The sequence below is a fragment of the Labrus bergylta genome, chromosome 1, assembly GCF_963930695.1.
Source record: "Labrus bergylta chromosome 1, fLabBer1.1, whole genome shotgun sequence".
NCBI lineage: Eukaryota > Metazoa > Chordata > Actinopteri > Labriformes > Labridae > Labrus > Labrus bergylta.
The window spans coordinates 37,801,807-37,821,351 of record NC_089195.1 but is presented as its reverse complement, the minus strand read 5'-3'; the positions used below and the strand labels follow the sequence as shown (position 1 = coordinate 37,821,351).

Here is a 19,545-nt window from a genome sequence, read left to right as displayed (position 1 = left end):
CCATCATCATCATCAATAATATGGAGACCATCATCATTAAGTTAATAGGTATTCATGAAAGAGCTGGGTCTTTAGCTTTTTCTTAAAGGTGCAGAGGGACTCTGCAGATCGAATGGAGTTTGGAAGTTCATTCCACCACCGGATCAGCTTCTTAGGACCCTGTTATGAAGGTTGGACGCCTTTCATTGGCAGAGCGTAGTGGGGGGAGGGAGTGTAGACCTGGATCAGAGAGTTTAGGCAAGGAGACGTTTTTGTCGCTGTTTTGTAAGCAAGCAGCAGAGTTTTAAATTTGATGCGAGCAGTAACTGGGAGCCAGTGTAAGGAGATAAACAGCGGAGTGACATGTGCTCTTTTAGGAAGCTTGAAGACCAGTCGTGCTGTTGCATTTTGTATCATCTGCAGGGGTTTGATAGTGCATGTAGGAAGACCTGCCAGTAGAGAGTTGCAATAGTTGATGTGTGATATCACAAGAGCCTGTACCAGGAGCTGTGTAGCGTGTTCTGACAGGTAAGGTCTGATCTTCTTGATGTTGTTCAGGGCAAATCCACATGACCTGGCAATCGAGGCTACTTGAACCTTAAAAGTTAGCTGGTCATCAATCATGACACCCAGGTTCCTGCAGATTTTGTGGGTATGAGTTTGGTTGTTCCAAGCTGGATATTGATCTGTGGTTGCATAGAGGGACTGGCTGGGATGACAAGGAGCTCAGTCTTTGAAAGATTGAGTCGAAGGTGGCGTTCATTCATCCATTCAGAGATATCAGCAAGGCGTGATGAGATTCTTGTAGAGACTGTAACATCGTCTGGTGGGAATGACAGGAAGAGCTGGGTATCGTCAGCATAGCAGTGGTATGAGAAGTCATGAGAGTGGATTATTGAACCAAGTGAGCTTGTGTATATGGAGAAGAGAAGGGGACCAAGCACTGACCCTTGAGGTACCCCTGTGGATAAGCTGTGAGCTTTGGACACTTCTCCCTTCCACGACACTCTAAAGTATCGCCCAGAGAGGTAGGACACGAACCAGCAGAGGGCAGTTCCTGAGCTGTTCAGAGAGCATGGATAGGAGGAGTTGATGGGTGACTGTGTCGAAGGCAGCAGACAGGTCTAGCAGTTTCTTCAGCCGGATCCCCAGCTCATGACGAAACTGCCTTCACAGGCCTAGACTGCGCCGGGCTTGGAAAGGGATAGGGGGAGAGATGGGATAAGATGCAGGAAGAGGGATAGGGAGCAAGGGGGTGGGGGGAGGAAGCCGTCCATCAAGAATCCGGTCGGGAGGGGGCTCAAGAGCTCCCAGGAAAGTAGGTGGTTAGTGACTGAGATTTACAGATAGACATATGCAGTAATATGATGACTAACTGACTCAGAGGTAAAGTTACCTCCCTCTCTGGAATGGGCTGGAGTTACCCCTCTTTCTTGAGTTTGAGTGACCTTCCTCTGAAACAGAATACCCAGAGTTTCCCTCATTTCAGGGTTAACTGACTCAGAGTTTGAACTAAACCTGCTCTCTGAAACGGACCTCAGGAGTTCAAACACAGAAACAATCTTTAAAATGTTGACATGACAGCGAGTCAGGCCAAAAGTGACCTGACCCAAAAGTGCTTAGCAAACAGGGTTCTGATTTCTCCATCTTTTTCTCTGGCTCCACCAGGAGGAGGTACGGCAGCTGGTCAGGACTAAAAGGCACAAGATGGTGCGAGCGTTCGCAGTGCTGCAGGAGCAGAGACAGGAGGGGGCGGAGCCTGTAGTCAGCCAGGCGAACTGGAATCAGGTGGTTAGACTGGTCCATCCTGACATCAGCAACGCCCACCGAGAGCTGCTGTGGAGCGTCTCAGACCACAAGAACCAGGGCTGCATCGGTACTACACACACACACACACACACACACACACACACACACACACACACACACACACACACACACACACACACACACACACACACACATACATACACACTGAGTAATAAAATCAGCATTAATACATTTTGGGACTGAATACTTGTCTTGTCCCGCTGCAGACGTTACAGTCTGTTTACCTGCTGCAGACGTTACGGTCTGTTTACCCGCTGCAGACGTTACAGTCTGTTTACCTGCTGCAGACGTTACGGTCTGTTTACCTGCAGACGTTACAGTCTGTTTACTCGCTGCAGACGTTACGGTCTGTTTACCTGCTGCAGACGTTACGGTCTGTTTACCTGCAGACGTTACAGTCTGTTTACTCGCTGCAGACGTTACAGTCTGTTTACCTGCTGCAGACGTTACGGTCTGTTTACCTGCAGACGTTACAGTCTGTTTACCGGCTGCAGACATTACGGTCTGTTTACCTGCTGCAGACGTTATAGTCTGTTTACCTGCAGACGTTACAGTCTGTTTACCCGCTGCAGACGTTACAGTCTGTTTACCGGCTGCAGACGTTACGGTCTGTTTACCTGCTGCAGACGTTACGGTCTGTTTACCTGCTGCAGACGTTACAGTCTGTTTACCTGCAGACGTTACAGTCTGTTTACCCACTGCAGACGTTACAGTCTGTTTACCCACTGCAGACGTTACAGTCTGTTTACCTGCAGACGTTACAGTCGGTTTACCTGCTGCAGACATTACGGTCGGTTTACCTGCTGCAGACATTACGGTCTGTTTACCTGCAGACGTTACAGTCGGTTTACCTGCTGCAGACATTACGGTCTGTTTACCTGCTGCAGACATTACGGTCTGTTTACCTGCAGATGTTACAGTCTGTTTACCCGCTGCAGGCGTTACAGTCTGTTTACCCGCTGCAGACGTTACAGTCTGTTTACCCGCTGCAGACGTTACAGTCTGTTTACCCGCTGCAGACGTTACAGTCTGTTTACCGGCTGCAGACGTTACGGTCTGTTTACCTGCTGCAGACGTTACGGTCTGTTTACCTGCTGCAGACGTTACAGTCTGTTTACCTGCAGACGTTACAGTCTGTTTACCCACTGCAGACGTTACAGTCTGTTTACCCACTGCAGACGTTACAGTCTGTTTACCTGCAGACGTTACAGTCGGTTTACCTGCTGCAGACATTACGGTCTGTTTACCTGCTGCAGACATTACGGTCTGTTTACCTGCAGACGTTACAGTCGGTTTACCTGCTGCAGACATTACGGTCTGTTTACCTGCTGCAGACATTACGGTCTGTTTACCTGCAGATGTTACAGTCTGTTTACCCGCTGCAGGCGTTACAGTCTGTTTACCCGCTGCAGACGTTACAGTCTGTTTACCCGCTGCAGACGTTACAGTCTGTTTACCAGCTGCAGACGTTACAGCCTGTTTACCTGCAGACGTTACAGCCTGTTTACCTGCTGCAGACGTTACAGTCTGTTTACCCGCTGCAGACGTTACAGTCTGCCTACCCGCTGCAGACGTTACAGTCTGTTTACCAGCTGCAGACGTTACAGCCTGTTTACCTGCAGACGTTACAGCCTGTTTACCTGCTGCAGACGCTACAGTCTGTTTACCCGCTGCAGACGTTACAGTCTGTTTACCTGCAGACGTTACAGTCTGTTTACCCGCTGCAGACGTTACAGTCTGTTTACCAGCTGCAGACGTTACAGCCTGTTTACCTGCAGACGTTACAGCCTATTTACCTGCTGCAGACGTTACAGTCTGTTTACCCGCTGCAGACGTTACAGTCTGCCTACCCGCTGCAGACGTTACAGTCTGTTTACCAGCTGCAGACGTTACAGCCTGTTTACCTGCAGACGTTACAGCCTGTTTACCTGCTGCAGACGCTACAGTCTGTTTACCCGCTGCAGACGTTAAAGCCTGTTTACCCGCTGCAGACGTTACAGCCTGTTTACCTGCTGCAGACGTTACAGTCTGTTTACCTGCTGCAGACGTTGCAGTCTGTTTACCTGCTGCAGACGTTGCAGTCTGTTTACTCGCTGCAGACGTTAGGATGAACACATCTACTAGGGACATCCACAATTAGCTGTAACTGTTCACCCTTAGGCCCTGACACATTGAGCAGACGGGAAGAACTAGTGGCAACGAAGGCCACCTGTGGTGTCGGAGCACAACGCCTTTTGTCTCGTCCAAAAGTTTCACTTGAACACACCGCAAAGACTACAGCCGACAGCCATCCACCACATACGTCCTGCACATGCGTGAGAGTCAATACCTCTCCATGCCAGCAGGGGGCAGTAGTCTGTAATCGTCATTCCAAAAGGTGAAACCTGAAGAGGACGAGGAAGAACGCAGATAAATAAACTGTTGTTGTGATACGAGAAGACAGTTTTCTCACGGCTGTCGCTCAACACTCGTAATAAACTTCTAATGGAGAATAATGTCTGATAAAAAGTTGAAAATGGGGCTGGCATTGTCAGCCCTTAATCTTTTATTCGTGGAACAAAAATAGAAGAGGCGCTTCCATATTTCTTCTCGTGCACTGGCTCTCTTGTTTTGCTCACGCCAATTCAACATGTAGAGTCGGCCAATAAAAGGCCAACTGGGGCTGACGGGTTGTGACTGAGCTGGACACATCGCAAAGACTAGGGCGATGGCCGCTCACAGACGGATCAATGGCCGGCGGTCTCCTTGGTGTGTCAGGGCCTTGAGACACCAGGTTTAAAAACATGTCAATCTTCCTTGAGTGCAGCAGATAAACATTCCTGTTTATATGGAACATGCTGCCCTCTAGTGGTCACATCAGGAAAGACCTGAGAGTTTTCCCTTGTTCTACAAACAGAAAGACGATGATCTATGATTTGATATTTTTTCTCTCGGTCGGTTGATTGACAGGTAGGGTGGCATTCGTCCAGCTGGCCGACCTGCTGAACATCGAGGTGATCACGCTGAAGTCCAGGCCACACCCCTTCCATAGCCTGTGCCCCGCCCTTTACCTGTCAGCACCCAGCCACCTCATCTGCTGGCTCGTCCAACACAGGTGAGATGGACAGATTTTTATTAGACAGAAAAATAGAATAAGAAATTAAAGCATTTTCAGTCGTTTCATTATTGACACATATGTTATGTACAAATGGTCTTATGGAGACTCCATGCATCATGATGAGAAAAATTAATGAGAATGACAAAGAACTGATTTGTCAGATTAGACACAAAATTGGCAGTTTTATTTTGAGTGTGTGTGTCTGTGTTTCAGGGCGTTTGTCATCGTGTACGACCTAATCATCCTGGTGAACGCCGTGTTCATCGGTCTGGACGAGGAAAACCCAATGATCGCCAACTCAGAGTGGGGGTTCCTGTCTCTGTACCTGCTGGAGATCCTGCTGAAGTTGTACGTGTTCGAGCCCCGAGCGTTTTTCTCCAGACACAACTTCTGGAACTGGTGAGGAAGAATTGGCGTCTCTATCAGTGTCACAATGTTTGTACCTTTTACCTGTAATTGAATAAGGTCAGCAGAATAACAATGCTTACTCTCCGGTGATAACGCAACAAAACGACTGTGATTAACTTGTTTTCACAGCTGCGTTATTATCGCGAGAATACGAGATCAACTAGATGAGATCAGGAGAAAACAACTGAAATGTACTTATCACGGGGAAACGGAGTAACATGAAATGTATGGATGTCTGTCCTGTTTGGGACCTCAGGTCTTTGGTTTGTACAAAACCAACAAAGGATTCTGGGTAACGTAGGAGGTTCGAAATGAACGCTGCAGTCCAAAAGTTATAGTTCCTTTATAAAAATGCTTTCAGAGTTTCAGAGTCTTAAACCCAAAAGGAGTTCTGGTCTCAAGCTTTGATTCGTCGATGCAGATGCAGTATAAAACGTGCGTCTCTGTCCTAAGCTGCACCTGGTTAAGCTTTCAGCATCATCACCATCTAACATGTTTGTTTTGTGTTTTTAGGTTCGACACAATCATTGTCGTCTCCGCTCTCATCGCTACAATTATCAACTCTGCCATTAAATCATGTACGTGTTTGGGTTAATTTCTTTCCAAATGTCTGAATCCGATTCAGTGTGCATCTTTGAAACTGGCCAATACCACAGCTGGAATCAGCAGAGTGAAATGAAATATACAAACAGTTCAAGGATTAAATGATTGACTACAGTTAGAAAAGTATTTAAACAATTTCAGTAATGAAGATTGAAAACAGCCGTCTGTCTCTCCTGTTTGAAGTAGGCATGATCATTTCTGATGTTTCATTTTTACCATCAGTCCATCATCTCTAATTATGAGTTTCCAAAGCATGTTATTAATGTTCTGATGTTTTTACAAACCAAAATACATCTTACAAAAAATCACACTGAACTGGATCTCTGTGCTAAATTAAAGGATCCACAGTGAATTGGATCTCTGTGCTAAGTTAAAGGATCCACAGTGAACTGATTCTCTGAGTAAAGTTAAAGGATCCACAATGAACTGGATCTCTGAGTAAAGTTAAAGGATCCACAGTGAACTGGATCTCTGTGTAAAGTTAAAGGATACACAGTGAACTGGATCTCTGAGTAAAGTTAAAGGATCCACAGTGAACTGGATCTCTGTGTAAAGCTAAAGGATCCACATTGAACTGGATCTCTGTAAAGTTAAAGGATCTACAGTGAACTGGATTTCTGAGTAAAGTTAAAGGATCCACAGTGAACTGGATCTATGTGTAAAGTTAAAGGATCCACATCTAACTGGATCTCTGTGTAAAGTTAAAGGATCTACAGTGAACTGGATCTCTGTGCTTAGTTAAAGGATCCACAGTGAACTGGATCTATTTGTAAAGTTAAAGGATCCACAGTGAACTGGATCTCTGCTTAGTTAAAGGATCCACAGTGAACTGGATCTGTGAGTGAAGTTAAAAGATCCACAATGAACTGGATCTCTATAAAGTTAAAGGATCCACAGTGCACTGGATCTCTGTGTAAAGTTAAAGGATACACAGTGAACTTGAGCTCTGTGCTTAGTTAAAAGATCCACAGTGAACTGGATCTCTGTGCTTAGTTAAAGGATCCACAGTGAACTGGATCTCTGCTTAGTTAAAGGATCTATGTGTAAAGTTAAAAGATCTACAGTGAACTGGATCTCTGTGCTTAGTTAAAGGATCCACAGTGAACTGGATCTCTGCTTAGTTAAAGGATCCACAGTGAACTGGATCTGTGAGTGAAGTTAAAAGATCCACAATGAACTGGATCTCTATAAAGTTAAAGGATCCACAGTGCACTGGATCTCTGTGTAAAGTTAAAGGATACACAGTGAACTTGAGCTCTGTGCTTAGTTAAAAGATCCACAGTGAACTGGATCTCTGTGCTTAGTTAAAGGATCCACAGTGAACTGGATCTCTGCTTAGTTAAAGGATCTATGTGTAAAGTTAAAAGATCTACAGTGAACTGGATCTCTGTGTAAAGTTAAAGGATCCACAATGAACTGGATCTCTGTGCTTAGTTAAAGGATCCACAGTGAACTGGATCTCTGCTTAGTTAAAGGATCTATGTGTAAAGTTAAAGGATCTACAGTGAACTGGATCTCTGTGCTTAGTTAAAGGATCCACAGTGAACTGGATCTCTGTGCTTAGTTAAAGGATCTACAGTGAACTGGATCCCTGTGCTTAGTTAAAGGATCTACAGTGAACTGGATCTCTGTGCTTAGTTAAAGGATCTACAGTGAACTGGATCCCTGTGCTTAGTTAAAGGATCCACAGTGAACTGGATCTCTGAGTAAAGTTAAAAGATCCACAGTGAACTGGATCCCTGTGCTTAGTTAAAGGATCTACAGTGAACTGGATCTCTGTGCTTAGTTAAAGGATCTACAGTGAACTGGATCTCTGTGCTTAGTTAAAGGATCCACAGTGAACTGGATCTCTGAGTAAAGTTAAAAGATCCACAGTGAACTGGATCTCTGTGCTTAGTTAAATGATCCACAGTGCACTGGATCTCTGTGCTTAGTTAAAGGATCCACAGTGAACTGGATCTCTCTGTAAAGTTGAAGGATCTACAGTGAACTGGATCTCTCTGCTTAGTTAAAGGATCCACAGTGAACTGGATCTCTGTGTAAAGTTAAAGGATATGTGTAAAGTATATTTTATGAAAGGTTCCCCTTTAAAAAGCTGGATGCTTTCTATGATTTGTGCCACGTAACCTGATGTTAGAAATCTCTAAATATCCACCTGTTGATTGTTCATGTCATAATTCTGTGTTGTGACATGATGTTTTATGTCATAGCGGGGGGATACAGCAGCCGTCAGATCCTCGACATTGTCTTCATCCTGAGAGTCCTCAGACTGATCCGGGTGGTCGACAGCATCAAAAGGTTTGTGGAGATGTCGATAGTATCAAAGAGTGAATGTGTTACCTGTTACCTCTTCTTATTAAAAAAACAGGACATCTTTTTTTGGATCAGGACTCATTTGTGTCGTGTCCCGTTCATCCATGTGTTTGAGTTTATATTTCTTATATCTTCACTAACAATGAAGACTGTATTTCCTGTTAGGTTTCGTACAATCATCAACACGCTGATCAGGATCGGACCGGCCATCCTCACATTCGGACAGCTCATCATTGTGAGTAGTTTTAAAGAGTAGAGGAAGCTATCACAGTCAGTATATCTTTTGGTCATTCGATTTTCCTTTCAGAAACAGGTATTAAAAAACGAGTGGTTATTTGATTTTTGTTTTAAAATACAAAAATGAAAATTTAAATACAAGGTGTTTTTCTGTTTCATGGTCAAAAAGGGATAGGTGAAATTTAAAAAATGATTAGATTTTCAGTTTCTATTTCATATAACAAAAAATAAAATCACTAGAAAACAGAAATGAAAGAAAGGCCTGTTGTTTCATTTTCTGAGACCGGATCTTGTCATTTACAAGGCAATGAGGACGGTGCTGTTTTGAAGAAACAGTTGGCTAGTAGGCTAGTAGGCTAAAGCGGTGTAATCCAACGTGACACATGGACATGGAGCAGTACGTCGTTTTCTGAAACAATAAAGATATTCACAGATTTGGCTTTCCCGGATCAATAACTCATCAGCGGATCATCTGCAGATTGTCAGTCAGATTTTACCCAAAAGATGCCCAAAGAAACAGAGCCAACACTGCCTATACAGTGTCAATACATGTGGAAAGTTTTGGTGCGTACAGTACGATTTAGACAGTGTGCAGGACTTTGGCCGCCAATTTTGGTAATTAAAAACAAGAAATGACCCAACACTGGGTGCTAAGGTCTTCTATTTTTGTTGCTGTGACAACACTAATGTGTTCAGGTTCCAAACCGGCCATAACGTTGGACCCCAATGCTTCAAAATGGTAGTTAAGAAAATCATGGGTGGGGGCGCGCTGGTGGCGCAGTGGTTGTATTGAGACTCTCGTCTCGAGCGGTAGGCCCGGGTTCACTTCCACCCGTGGCCCCTTTCCGCATGTCATTCCCCTCTCTCTCTCTCTGGTTTCAGACTCTATCCACTGTCCTCTCTCTCTCTCTCTGGTTTCAGACTCTATCCACTGTCCTCTCTCTCTCTCTGGTTTCAGACTCTATCCACTGTCCTCTCTCTCTCTCTGGTTTCTGACTCTATCCACTGTCCTCTCTCTCTCTCTCTCTGGTTTCAGACTCTATCCACTGTCCTCTCTCTCTCTGGTTTCAGACTCTATCCACTGTCCTCTCTCTCTCTGGTTTCTGACTCTATCCACTGTCCTCTCTCTCTCTCTGGTTTCTGACTCTATCCACTGTCCTCTCTCTCTCTCTCTCTCTGGTTTCTGACTCTATCCACTGTCCTCTCTCTCTCTGGTTTCTGACTCTATCCACTGTCCTCTCTCTCTCTGGTTTCAGACTCTATCCACTGTCCTCTCTCTCTCCCTGGTTTCTGACTCTATCCACTGTCCTCTCTCTCTGGTTTCTGACTCTATCCACTGTCCTCTCTCTCTCTGGTTTCAGACTCTATCCACTGTCCTCTCTCTCTCTCTGGTTTCCGACTCTATCCACTGTCCTCTCTCTCTCTGGTTTCAGACTCTATCCACTGTCCTCTCTCTCTGGTTTCTGACTCTATCCACTGTCCTCTCTCTCTCTCTGGTTTCTGACTCTATCCACTGTCCTCTCTCTCTCTCTGGTTTCAGACTCTATCCACTGTCCTCTCTCTCTCTGGTTTCAGACTCTATCCACTGTCCTCTCTCTCTCTCTCTCTGGTTTCAGACTCTATCCACTGTCCTCTCTCTCTCTCTGGTTTCTGACTCTATCCACTGTCCTCTCTCTCTCTCTGGTTTCAGACTCTATCCACTGTCCTCTCTCTCTCTCTGGTTTCTGACTCTATCCACTGTCCTCTCTCTCTGGTTTCAGACTCTATCCACTGTCCTCTCTCTCTCTCTGGTTTCTGACTCTATCCACTGTCCTCTCTCTCTCTCTGGTTTCCGACTCTATCCACTGTCCTCTCTCTCTCTCTGGTTTCTGACTCTATCCACTGTCCTCTCTCTCTCTCTGGTTTCAGACTCTATCCACTGTCCTCTCTCTCTCTGGTTTCTGACTCTATCCACTGTCCTCTCTCTCTCTGGTTTCAGACTCTATCCACTGTCCTCTCTCTCTCTGGTTTCAGACTCTATCCACTGTCCTCTCTCTCCCTGGTTTCAGACTCTATCCACTGTCCTCTCTCTCTGGTTTCTGACTCTATCCACTGTCCTCTCTCTCTCTGGTTTCAGACTCTATCCACTGTCCTCTCTCTCTCTCTGGTTTCAGACTCTATCCACTGTCCTCTCTCTCCCTGGTTTCAGACTCTATCCACTGTCCTCTCTCTCTGGTTTCTGACTCTATCCACTGTCCTCTCTCTCCCTGGTTTCAGACTCTATCCACTGTCCTCTCTCTCTCTCTGGTTTCCGACTCTATCCACTGTCCTCTCTCTCCCTGGTTTCCGACTCTATCCACTGTCCTCTCTCTCTCTCTGGTTTCAGACTCTATCCACTGTCCTCTCTCTCTCTGGTTTCTGACTCTATCCACTGTCCTCTCTCTCCCTGGTTTCCGACTCTATCCACTGTCCTCTCTCTCTCTCTGGTTTCAGACTCTATCCACTGTCCTCTCTCTCTCTGGTTTCTGACTCTATCCACTGTCCTCTCTCTCTCTGGTTTTCTGACTCTATCCACTGTCCTCTCTCTCTCTGGTTTCTGACTCTATCCACTGTCCTCTCTCTCCCTGGTTTCCGACTCTATCCACTGTCCTCTCTCTCTCTCTGGTTTCAGACTCTATCCACTGTCCTCTCTCTCTCTGGTTTCTGACTCTATCCACTGTCCTCTCTCTCTCTGGTTTCTGACTCTATCCACTGTCCTCTCTCTCTCTGGTTTCTGACTCTATCCACTGTCCTCTCTCTCTGGTTTCAGACTCTATCCACTGTCCTCTCTCTCTCTGGTTTCTGACTCTATCCACTGTCCTCTCTCTCTCTGGTTTCTGACTCTATCCACTGTCCTCTCTCTCTCTGGTTTCTGACTCTATCCACTGTCCTCTCTCTCTCTGGTTTCTGACTCTATCCACTGTCCTCTCTCTCTCTGGTTTCTGACTCTATCCACTGCCCAAAATAAATCTTTAAAAAAAAAAAAAAAAAAAAAAAAAAAATCATGGGTGAAGTCTACATATCAACATCTACGTCTTATAAAGAGTCAATGGCCGCCATCACATTTCATTACAATAGTTGGTGGACTAACTGTACTGTAAAGCCACGTTAGCAGAGTTAGCATCCATATACTGAATCTAGCTCCTCCCCCTCAGGTGGTGTACTACATCTTTGCCATGGTGGGGATGGAGCTGTTCAAAGGGAAGGTGAAGTATTATGAGGACACCAGTGACCCGGCCAGTGAATACTGTGGAAACCCTCTGCTGAAAGGAACGCCCTTCGCACATCTCAACTACTGCAAGAACAACTTCAACAGCGTGGTGTCCTCCTTCATCCTGCTGGTGGAGCTCACTGTGGTCAACCAGTGGCATGATATCCTTTAGCTTGATGCCTTGCAGGTCCTTAAAGGAAGAATATGTGATTTTTCACTCTTAGATACAGCAGAAATCAAATCTATCCTCTGAAAATAACTGTGAGTCATGACTGTCTACAATGAGTTTGACACTGAGTCCTGTTGTCTGTGATGATATCTGAGCTGTATCTACAGCCTCTTTATATTGATGAGACGGCCGGCCAGCTCCTTTGCATATGAAAGTTGTTTAATTGAGGGACTAGAGAAAAGAAGAATAACATACTGTACTCACTGATTATTTGAATGTCACGTCATAACTTAACCAAAGGACAGAGATAAAAACAAATATAAACACAAAAAACAAAAACGAAAGATTAATCATTTTGTGTAAATTTACATGCAGTGTGAAGCTACAAGCAAAATAAAGAGCGCTAGCATAGCATGCTAACACAACAATGCAGCCAAAGTTGTTTTGGTTTCATGCTGGCGCTCAAGGGCGACATCTGCTGGATCAAAACATCATACATTCTTCCTTTAAAGGTAATTTGGTAATTTCTTCCAGATCCACTTTTTAAGAGTTTGGTTGAAATTGTTTTTATTTATTGGGCAGCAGTAGCTCAGTCTGTAGGGACCTGGGTTGGGAACCAGAGGGTCACCAGTTCAAGTCCCATGCAGACTAAATATGGAAGTTGGTCTGGTAGCTGGAGCGGTGTCAGAACACCTCCTGAGCAAGGCACCAAACCCCCTCCCCACCATCAGGGAGGCCCGCTGTGGGCCGCTCCGTCACCCTGGCTTCTCTCCATTAGTACATATCCATAGGATCCTGTTTCTGCATGTGTGTCCCCTTGCAAGGATCAATAAAAGTAAATCTTAATCTTAATCTTGTGGAGTCAAAGGGAGATGGTGGTAATCTCAAACTTTCAAGGAATGCTACATTTCAGTCTGGTTGATTTACACATTTGATGGATAAAGTTTTTAGATAATTAATTTTAGTAAAAGATGTTCCAGCAAAGGTTGTAAAGAAACAGGTTCCGCCATCTTTGGCTAGTTTGATTGAATTGCGTCTGGTTATCCTCCTCACAGATACTCTAACATTTATGAACGATTATTTTCATCCAACAGATTCATGGTTTTGTTTCTATGATTCCTTAACTTGTCTTTACTGCTCAGCAGCGGCTTCACCACCGTCACCCACGTGTCAGCCCGCATCTTCTTCATCTTCTTTCACATCATGGTCGTCATCGTCATCATCAAGTAAGACTAACAGTCCTGATTAAGAGACTTTATATGTATGCGTGCTATATCCTATTGCTGTTAATGTTGTATTATACTTTGTAACTGGACAGGGTGTTTGCGTTAGAGTAAAAACCCTCAGTTGTACCTTCTGTGTCTGTTGATAAGCTTTTATTTGAAATAACTTTCATTTTGCCTGCTTTAAAAAGATTCAGGTACTGTAAAATAATAAAATGTTTTTGGTACCAGGCTGTAAACATGTTAATGTCTGTTGTAAAGTTGGATATTTAAAGATGGGGCTTTATGGGGACTGACTCACTGCAGGAGACAGACTCTAGTGGACACTGGAGGAACTGCAGCTGTAAAGTTGGACATTTTAACATAGAGCTCTATGAGGACTGACTCACTGCAGGAGACAGACTCTAGTGGACACTGGAGGAACTGCAGCTGTAAAGTTAGACATTTTAACATAGAGCTCTATGAGGACTGACTCACTGCAGGAGACAGACTCTAGTGGACACTGGAGGAACTGCAGCTGTAAAGTTGGACATTTTAACATGGAGCTCTATGAGGACTGACTCACTGCAGGAGACAGACTCTAGTGGACACTGGAGGAACTGCAGCTGTAAAGTTAGACATTTTAACATGGGGCTCTATGGAGACTGACTCACTGCAGGAGACAGACTCTAGTGGACACTGGAGGAACTGCAGCTGTAAAGTTGGACATTTTAACATGGGGCTCTATGGGGACTGACTCACTGCAGGAGACAGACTCTAGTGGACACTGGAGGAACTGCAGCTGTAAAGTTAGACATTTTAACATGGGGCTCTATGGAGACTGACTCACTGCAGGAGACAGACTCTAGTGGACACTGGAGGAACTGCAGCTGTAAAGTTAGACATTTTAACATGGAGCTCTATGGGGACTGACTCACTGCAGGAGACAGACTCTAGTGGACACTGGAGGAACTGCAGCTGTAAAGTTAGACATTTTAACATGGAGCTCTATGGGGACTGACTCACTGCAGGAGACAGACTCTAGTGGACACTGGAGGAACTGCAGCTGTAAAGTTAGACATTTTAACATGGGGCTCTATGGGGACTGACTCACTGCAAGAGACAGACTCTAGTGGACAGTTGAGGAACTGCAGTTTTTGGCTCTTCCACATTGGTTTCATTTCTCAGACTCAGGTAGCTGATGGATTGGTAATTAAGTTGTGAAGCATAATTTCCTGTTTGTCTTCCAGCATCTTTGTAGCGTTTGTCCTGGAGGCATTCTTCGTGGAGTACTCGGTGGAGAAGAGCGACCTGCAGACTTCTCTGGAGAAGAAAATCAAGGAACTGGAGCTCGCTGTGGCAGAGTGAGTCCTAACCAGGGCCTTGATGAAGAATCAAACATCTCCCGTGGTCGCTCACCGGAGATCAGTTTTCATCAGCTCAAAAAATTTGATCTTAATTCTATGATGTGCTTTTGAACCAGCTTAACAAAGTGTATAAACTCCCCTCCACAAACATGTCCTTGTTGTTTTTGGCCGCCAGGGAGAGGTTAGAGGATAATTTGGTCAACGCCATGGAAACCTGTGACAACGACCTGGGAACTGGCCAATCTGCAAACACCAAACCCACCCTGATGTTTAAAATCGCTTCAAGACGTAAGAAACAGAACTTGAAGGCGGAGGTTATCAGAAAATCAAGACGGAGAAAAGGAAATACTACTTTTGTTGCTTTTATTTTGAAAAGAAACAAGGAAGAATTGTTACATCTTTTGTCAGATAAAGAAAATAACTTAGAACACGTTATTCATTCATCCATTGGTGTGTAACTTGTAGTAAACACTCGTGATCAAAAGTAAGACTTAAGACTTTATTGTCCCCATGGGGAAATTCCTTTCCACAGTGGGATTTCTGTCCAACAGACAATTCCCACCAAAGAACATGCAAAAAACACAGTCCTTTTGCGGCTTTTAGTTCAGGGCAGCTATAACAGCAGGGATCAGGCCCAGAGGATCCAATATGGAGCCTTGTGGAACACCACTTTGTATTTTTTTTTTTTTAAGATTTGTTTTTGGGCTTTTTGGGCCTTTTTTTAATTGAGAGCTAGGACAGTGGACAAAGTCGGAAATTAGGGAGTGAGAGAGTGGGGAATGACATGCGGGAAAGGAGCCACAGGCCGGATTTGAACCTGTGCCGCCCGCGTTGAGGACTACAGCCTCCATACATGGGGCACGCACACTAACCACTGCGCCACCAACTCCCCACCACTTTGTATTTTTAAGCTAAAACATATCAGATCAAATTGGATGTTTTGCTTTCTTCCGTTGAGTTAGAGTTCAAACATTTATTGTTTTTTATAGATAACTTTATGTTAGCCAAACACAGAACACAGCGATCTTAAGTGTCAAAGGACTGAGATAGAAAAAGTGCAGCACAATTCTTCCTCATTACCCATAGCGCTATATTATTTTATTATCAATAATGCCAAGTCTTTTGGGATTTCAGAATATGTTTAAATGGATGAACTTATAAATTTGTTCTCTGTTGATCTCAGTATTGATAATCAGTGATTGTGTTTCCTGTAAGGATATCGGACGGTGGACGCTCTGCTGCAGCGGATGTTTGAGGCTGATCTCGACCCTGAAGACTTCGCTGAGACGGACGACCCTGAAGCTCAGAACAACAGAAACTTTGCCAACCCCACGTTCAGCTCTGTGTAGACTTTAATGTAAAATATATATAAAGGGAACCAGATTCTATCTTTTATGTACATTTTTATACTCATCTCAAATCGGATGTTAATCCAGTGCAGTGTGTCAACAGTCATATCTAGTGTTATATTTTTATATTTCTGTCCAGTTGCTCTGTGTTGAAACAGAAAATCAGTATTTTTCACATAAAGATTATTTGCACGTGTCATCTCTGAGAGTTGTAATGTCACACTGCTGCTGTGTTTCAGGTTTATATAAACGCTGTAAATCTGCTCTATTAAAATCACTCTTACCTCCTGGTCTCAAAGACAGGACATGAATGTTTTGTGTCACAGTGAGCCCTGAGTGAGATTTGTCTCATTCCATGATCTTATTTCAAAGAATAATAAGACTACAGTGAGCTCTCAGGTTGTCTTAAAATGAAGGTCAAAGCGACTGTAAATTGTCTTTACAATAGACATCTACTACGTAGAGAATAATGTACAAGACAGAGTTATTTCACACACAATTCATATCCTTCCAAAAATAGACCACTTACATTGAAAGTCTATGGTTTTTTGAAAACAATAAAACATTTGAAAAACTAACCATAGCTTAGCTCGATTTCCTTTCTTTTCATTTTTTTTTAGCAGAAATGATTAAAGAAGGGTTCCAGCTCTCTTTCAGTGTATACAAGTTCGTTTTTCAAACATTGTAAATTAAGAACAGTAGGAAGTTTTACTGCCTTTAGATCTCCTAACACTGAGTTAACACAGCATAATGATGTAACTGCTGAACTACTAAATCAGAATCAGAATCTGGGTTTATTTCCAGGTACGTTTACACATAAAGGAATTTGACTTGGTGTATTGGTGCTAAACAGTTAAGAAGGAAATAAAGCAGAACTAGCAACAACTTAAATAATACAGAATAAGAAGATATTACAATAAAATAGAATTAAAAAAAATTAAAATATAAAAAAATAAATAAAGCACAGAGATTTAGGAGTGGCTCGGTCGTACAGCTTGAACAGACTCCCGGCCAGCGGGGGGCGCTCAAGAACTGCAGCTTTGAGATGGAGACATAGAGAGGAAGAGTGTGTGTGTGTGTGTGTGTGTGTGTGTGTGTGTGTGTGTGTGTGTGTGTGTGTGTGTGTGTGTGTGTGTGTGTGTGTGTGTGTGTGTGTGTGTGTGTGTGTGTGTGTGTGTGTGTGTGTGTGTGTGTGTGTGTGTGTGTGTGTGGTGCTGATGCTGGAGCGATGGAGCAGAGGGAGTGGAGGATGCTGCTGCTCGGCTCAGGTCGGAAAACAACATTCAGGTAAGAAAACAACAAACAAACATCAGAACCGCGAAAACGAAACGAAGCAACCGCAAAAAGCGTGAAAAGAGCCGAAACGTAGGCGACGAGCTGTTTGTGTGTGTGTGTGTGTGTGTGTGTGTGTGTGTGTGTGTGTGTGACAGTAGAGCCTCCGAGGCCACACTCACCGTGTTAAAGAAAGCCTGCTGTGGCTCGATTAAAGCATCCAGTCAAAATAAAGACTGAATGAAGTCAGAAGACTCCATGGTGGTGTGTTTCAGGTTTATACGGTTATTAAATATCCTCAGATAAATAAGATGTATTGTCATGATTTTCTTTAAATGTCCCCCTAACCCTAACAGAAATGTATTTCAGGTCATTTAGTGACCTCCACTGTCCAACCTGTACAGGAAAACAAAGCCAGTGCAAAAGGACAAGAAACTGAAGTTCTCCCAGTGTCCACTGGAGGCTGTTTCATAAAGTGAGTTAATCCCCATAGAGCCCTATGTTAAAATGTACATTTTACAGCACAAATAAAAATGTTCTTGTCCATATAGCTCGTTTATTTTTTTGAAAAAATAAAAAAAAGAGGTGTGGGGGAAATTTGATATAGAATAGAATAACTTTATTTGTCATTGTACAAGTACAGAGAAATTCAGGCAGTGCAAAGAAACCTTTATAAAGTGCTAGAGATGAAAAGTCTTAAAGTTCTGCATTTATTAGATGAATAAGAAGTTTGATGATCTGACTGAGAGGTCAACGCTCTTTGTCTGTTTTCTAGATTGACAAAAAGTTAGAAAGAGGTCGGTAGAGTCGACATTTCCAAAGACGAGGTCATCATTGTTTGTTAGGGTTCAAACCGCCTCTTCAGGAAACCAAGACCGCATCCATGTTTTATAAGGTTGGCGTTCTTTAATAAAGTGGATTCTTCTGTCACCAAGGTGCTTTAAAAGGTTAAAAAATCTAATTTTCTCACATTGTTGATTATTTTACCTTCTACTATGATCGTCAGAAATATCCTTTATATTCAGAGGTGTTCTACCTTTTTTTTACACTTACGTGCTAGAAACCCTGATTGGTCATTGCATTTGCAACTTTACAGAAACGTTGCCAAAGATTTCTGCAATTTGGTGAACACCTGTCAGATATGACTAAAGATGTTTCTGTAAAGCGTCTGCACGTTTGGATAATATTCATCTTTAAAATAAACGAGGTTGAATAGTTTAAATAAAATCCATTAATTTGATATTTTGGTTTTAAAACATATGATCTCTGATGTTTTATTAAAATAAATAATAATAATAATAACAATAATAATCTTTAGTCCTATCATAGAGAGAGAGAAGCTGTGGTCCAATTGGTTCTTTCCCCCCTCGGGTCCTTTATGTGTGCAGGACTCTACTCTCATCTGAAGTTCACAAATACAGGATTGTTTTGGCAGCTCAGGAAAAACTCTCAGAAATGAACAAAGTAAAATAAACGACTTCCTTGCTGGGCATCAGATGACGTTTTATTTTGAAGGCCGGATGTTGTGATTGTGCGTGATGACGCGGGTTTGACGCAGCTGGATGCGGAGCTGCAGTGCGGACAAACAGGAGCGGAGAACCTGACACCCACAGACCGCCAGCCTCAACCGGGTCTCTGGATCTGTTCTGTCCCGGGTTACATCCCTGGACCCGGTTCAGCAGGAGGAGGACTAATCTAGACCTGCATCCTTACCTGCAGAGACCCGAAGGAGGACCCGGACCCGGACAGCATCGCGGACTCTGAGGGGGATTCAAATCGGATTTGTTCGTCTTTCTGGACTCGGTTGGTTCCGGTCATTTGGTACCGGAGGAGGAGGACACGGTCGGGTTCGGTACAGAGGACTGTTAGAGGACTTAATGGTGGTTTAGTCCTGCGGGAGTGTGAGGCCCGAACCCCGGCCCCCCCTCACAGGAACGGTGGGTTTTCTGGACCAGGACGGTTTGTGCCGGAATAAAATCCCAGATGAAGATAACCAAAAGGCGGAAAAGGAGCGGACGGTGCGCCAGGTAGAGTGTGTGTGTGTGTGTGTGTGTGTGTGTGTGTGTGTGTGTGTGTGTGTGTGTGTGTGTGTGTGTGTGTGTGTGTGTGTGTGTGTGTGTGTGTGTGTGTGTGTGTGTGTGTGTGTGTGTGTGTGTGTGTGTGTGTGTCGCAGTGATGCGTTTTGAACAGAATGTCTTCATTAGGACCCAGACTGATCCGGATCATCTCTAATTCATAACCCGGGTCAGTCCGGGCCAGATTTATTGATCGGCAGGATGCGATGGTGCGCATGCGCACCGAGGACCCATGACTGTGCACTGCAGAGAGGATTCAATATGGGTGATGCAGAGAGGGGGGGAGGGGGGAGGGGGGGGGGCGGAAGTGTGCTGCTGAAACATTGATGAATTATTTGAGATTATTTTGACAGATATATAAACGTGATGACGTCACAAAGGTTAAATATACAGATTCTTCACTTCCTCTTTTTCT

At 44.1% G+C, this 19,545-nt stretch overlaps 2 protein-coding genes across 4 annotated transcripts in view; both read left to right on the top strand.

Annotated features, from left to right (window-relative positions):
- tpcn3 (two pore segment channel 3) overlaps nt 1-16,361 on the top strand; it is a 32,162-nt gene extending 15,801 nt beyond the window's left edge. For all 3 annotated transcript variants that reach the window (XM_020659287.3, XM_020659286.3, XM_020659288.3), the window contains 11 exons: nt 1,648-1,855; nt 4,759-4,903; nt 5,120-5,305; nt 5,828-5,892; nt 8,128-8,215; nt 8,396-8,465; nt 11,641-11,857; nt 13,001-13,091; nt 14,318-14,431; nt 14,610-14,722; nt 15,650-16,361. In XM_020659287.3, coding sequence (XP_020514943.1) covers nt 1,648-1,855; nt 4,759-4,903; nt 5,120-5,305; nt 5,828-5,892; nt 8,128-8,215; nt 8,396-8,465; nt 11,641-11,857; nt 13,001-13,091; nt 14,318-14,431; nt 14,610-14,722; nt 15,650-15,783 — 1,431 coding nt within the window. In that variant the 3' untranslated portion in view covers nt 15,784-16,361. The remainder of the gene's footprint in view (nt 1-1,647; nt 1,856-4,758; nt 4,904-5,119; nt 5,306-5,827; nt 5,893-8,127; nt 8,216-8,395; nt 8,466-11,640; nt 11,858-13,000; nt 13,092-14,317; nt 14,432-14,609; nt 14,723-15,649) is intronic.
- Nucleotides 16,362-18,154: 1,793 nt separating this feature from the next.
- ttbk1a (tau tubulin kinase 1a) overlaps nt 18,155-19,545 on the top strand; it is a 55,890-nt gene continuing 54,499 nt past the window's right edge. The window contains 1 exon segment of the mRNA XM_065960823.1: nt 18,155-19,082. The gene's annotated coding sequence lies outside the window, so the exon portion shown is untranslated.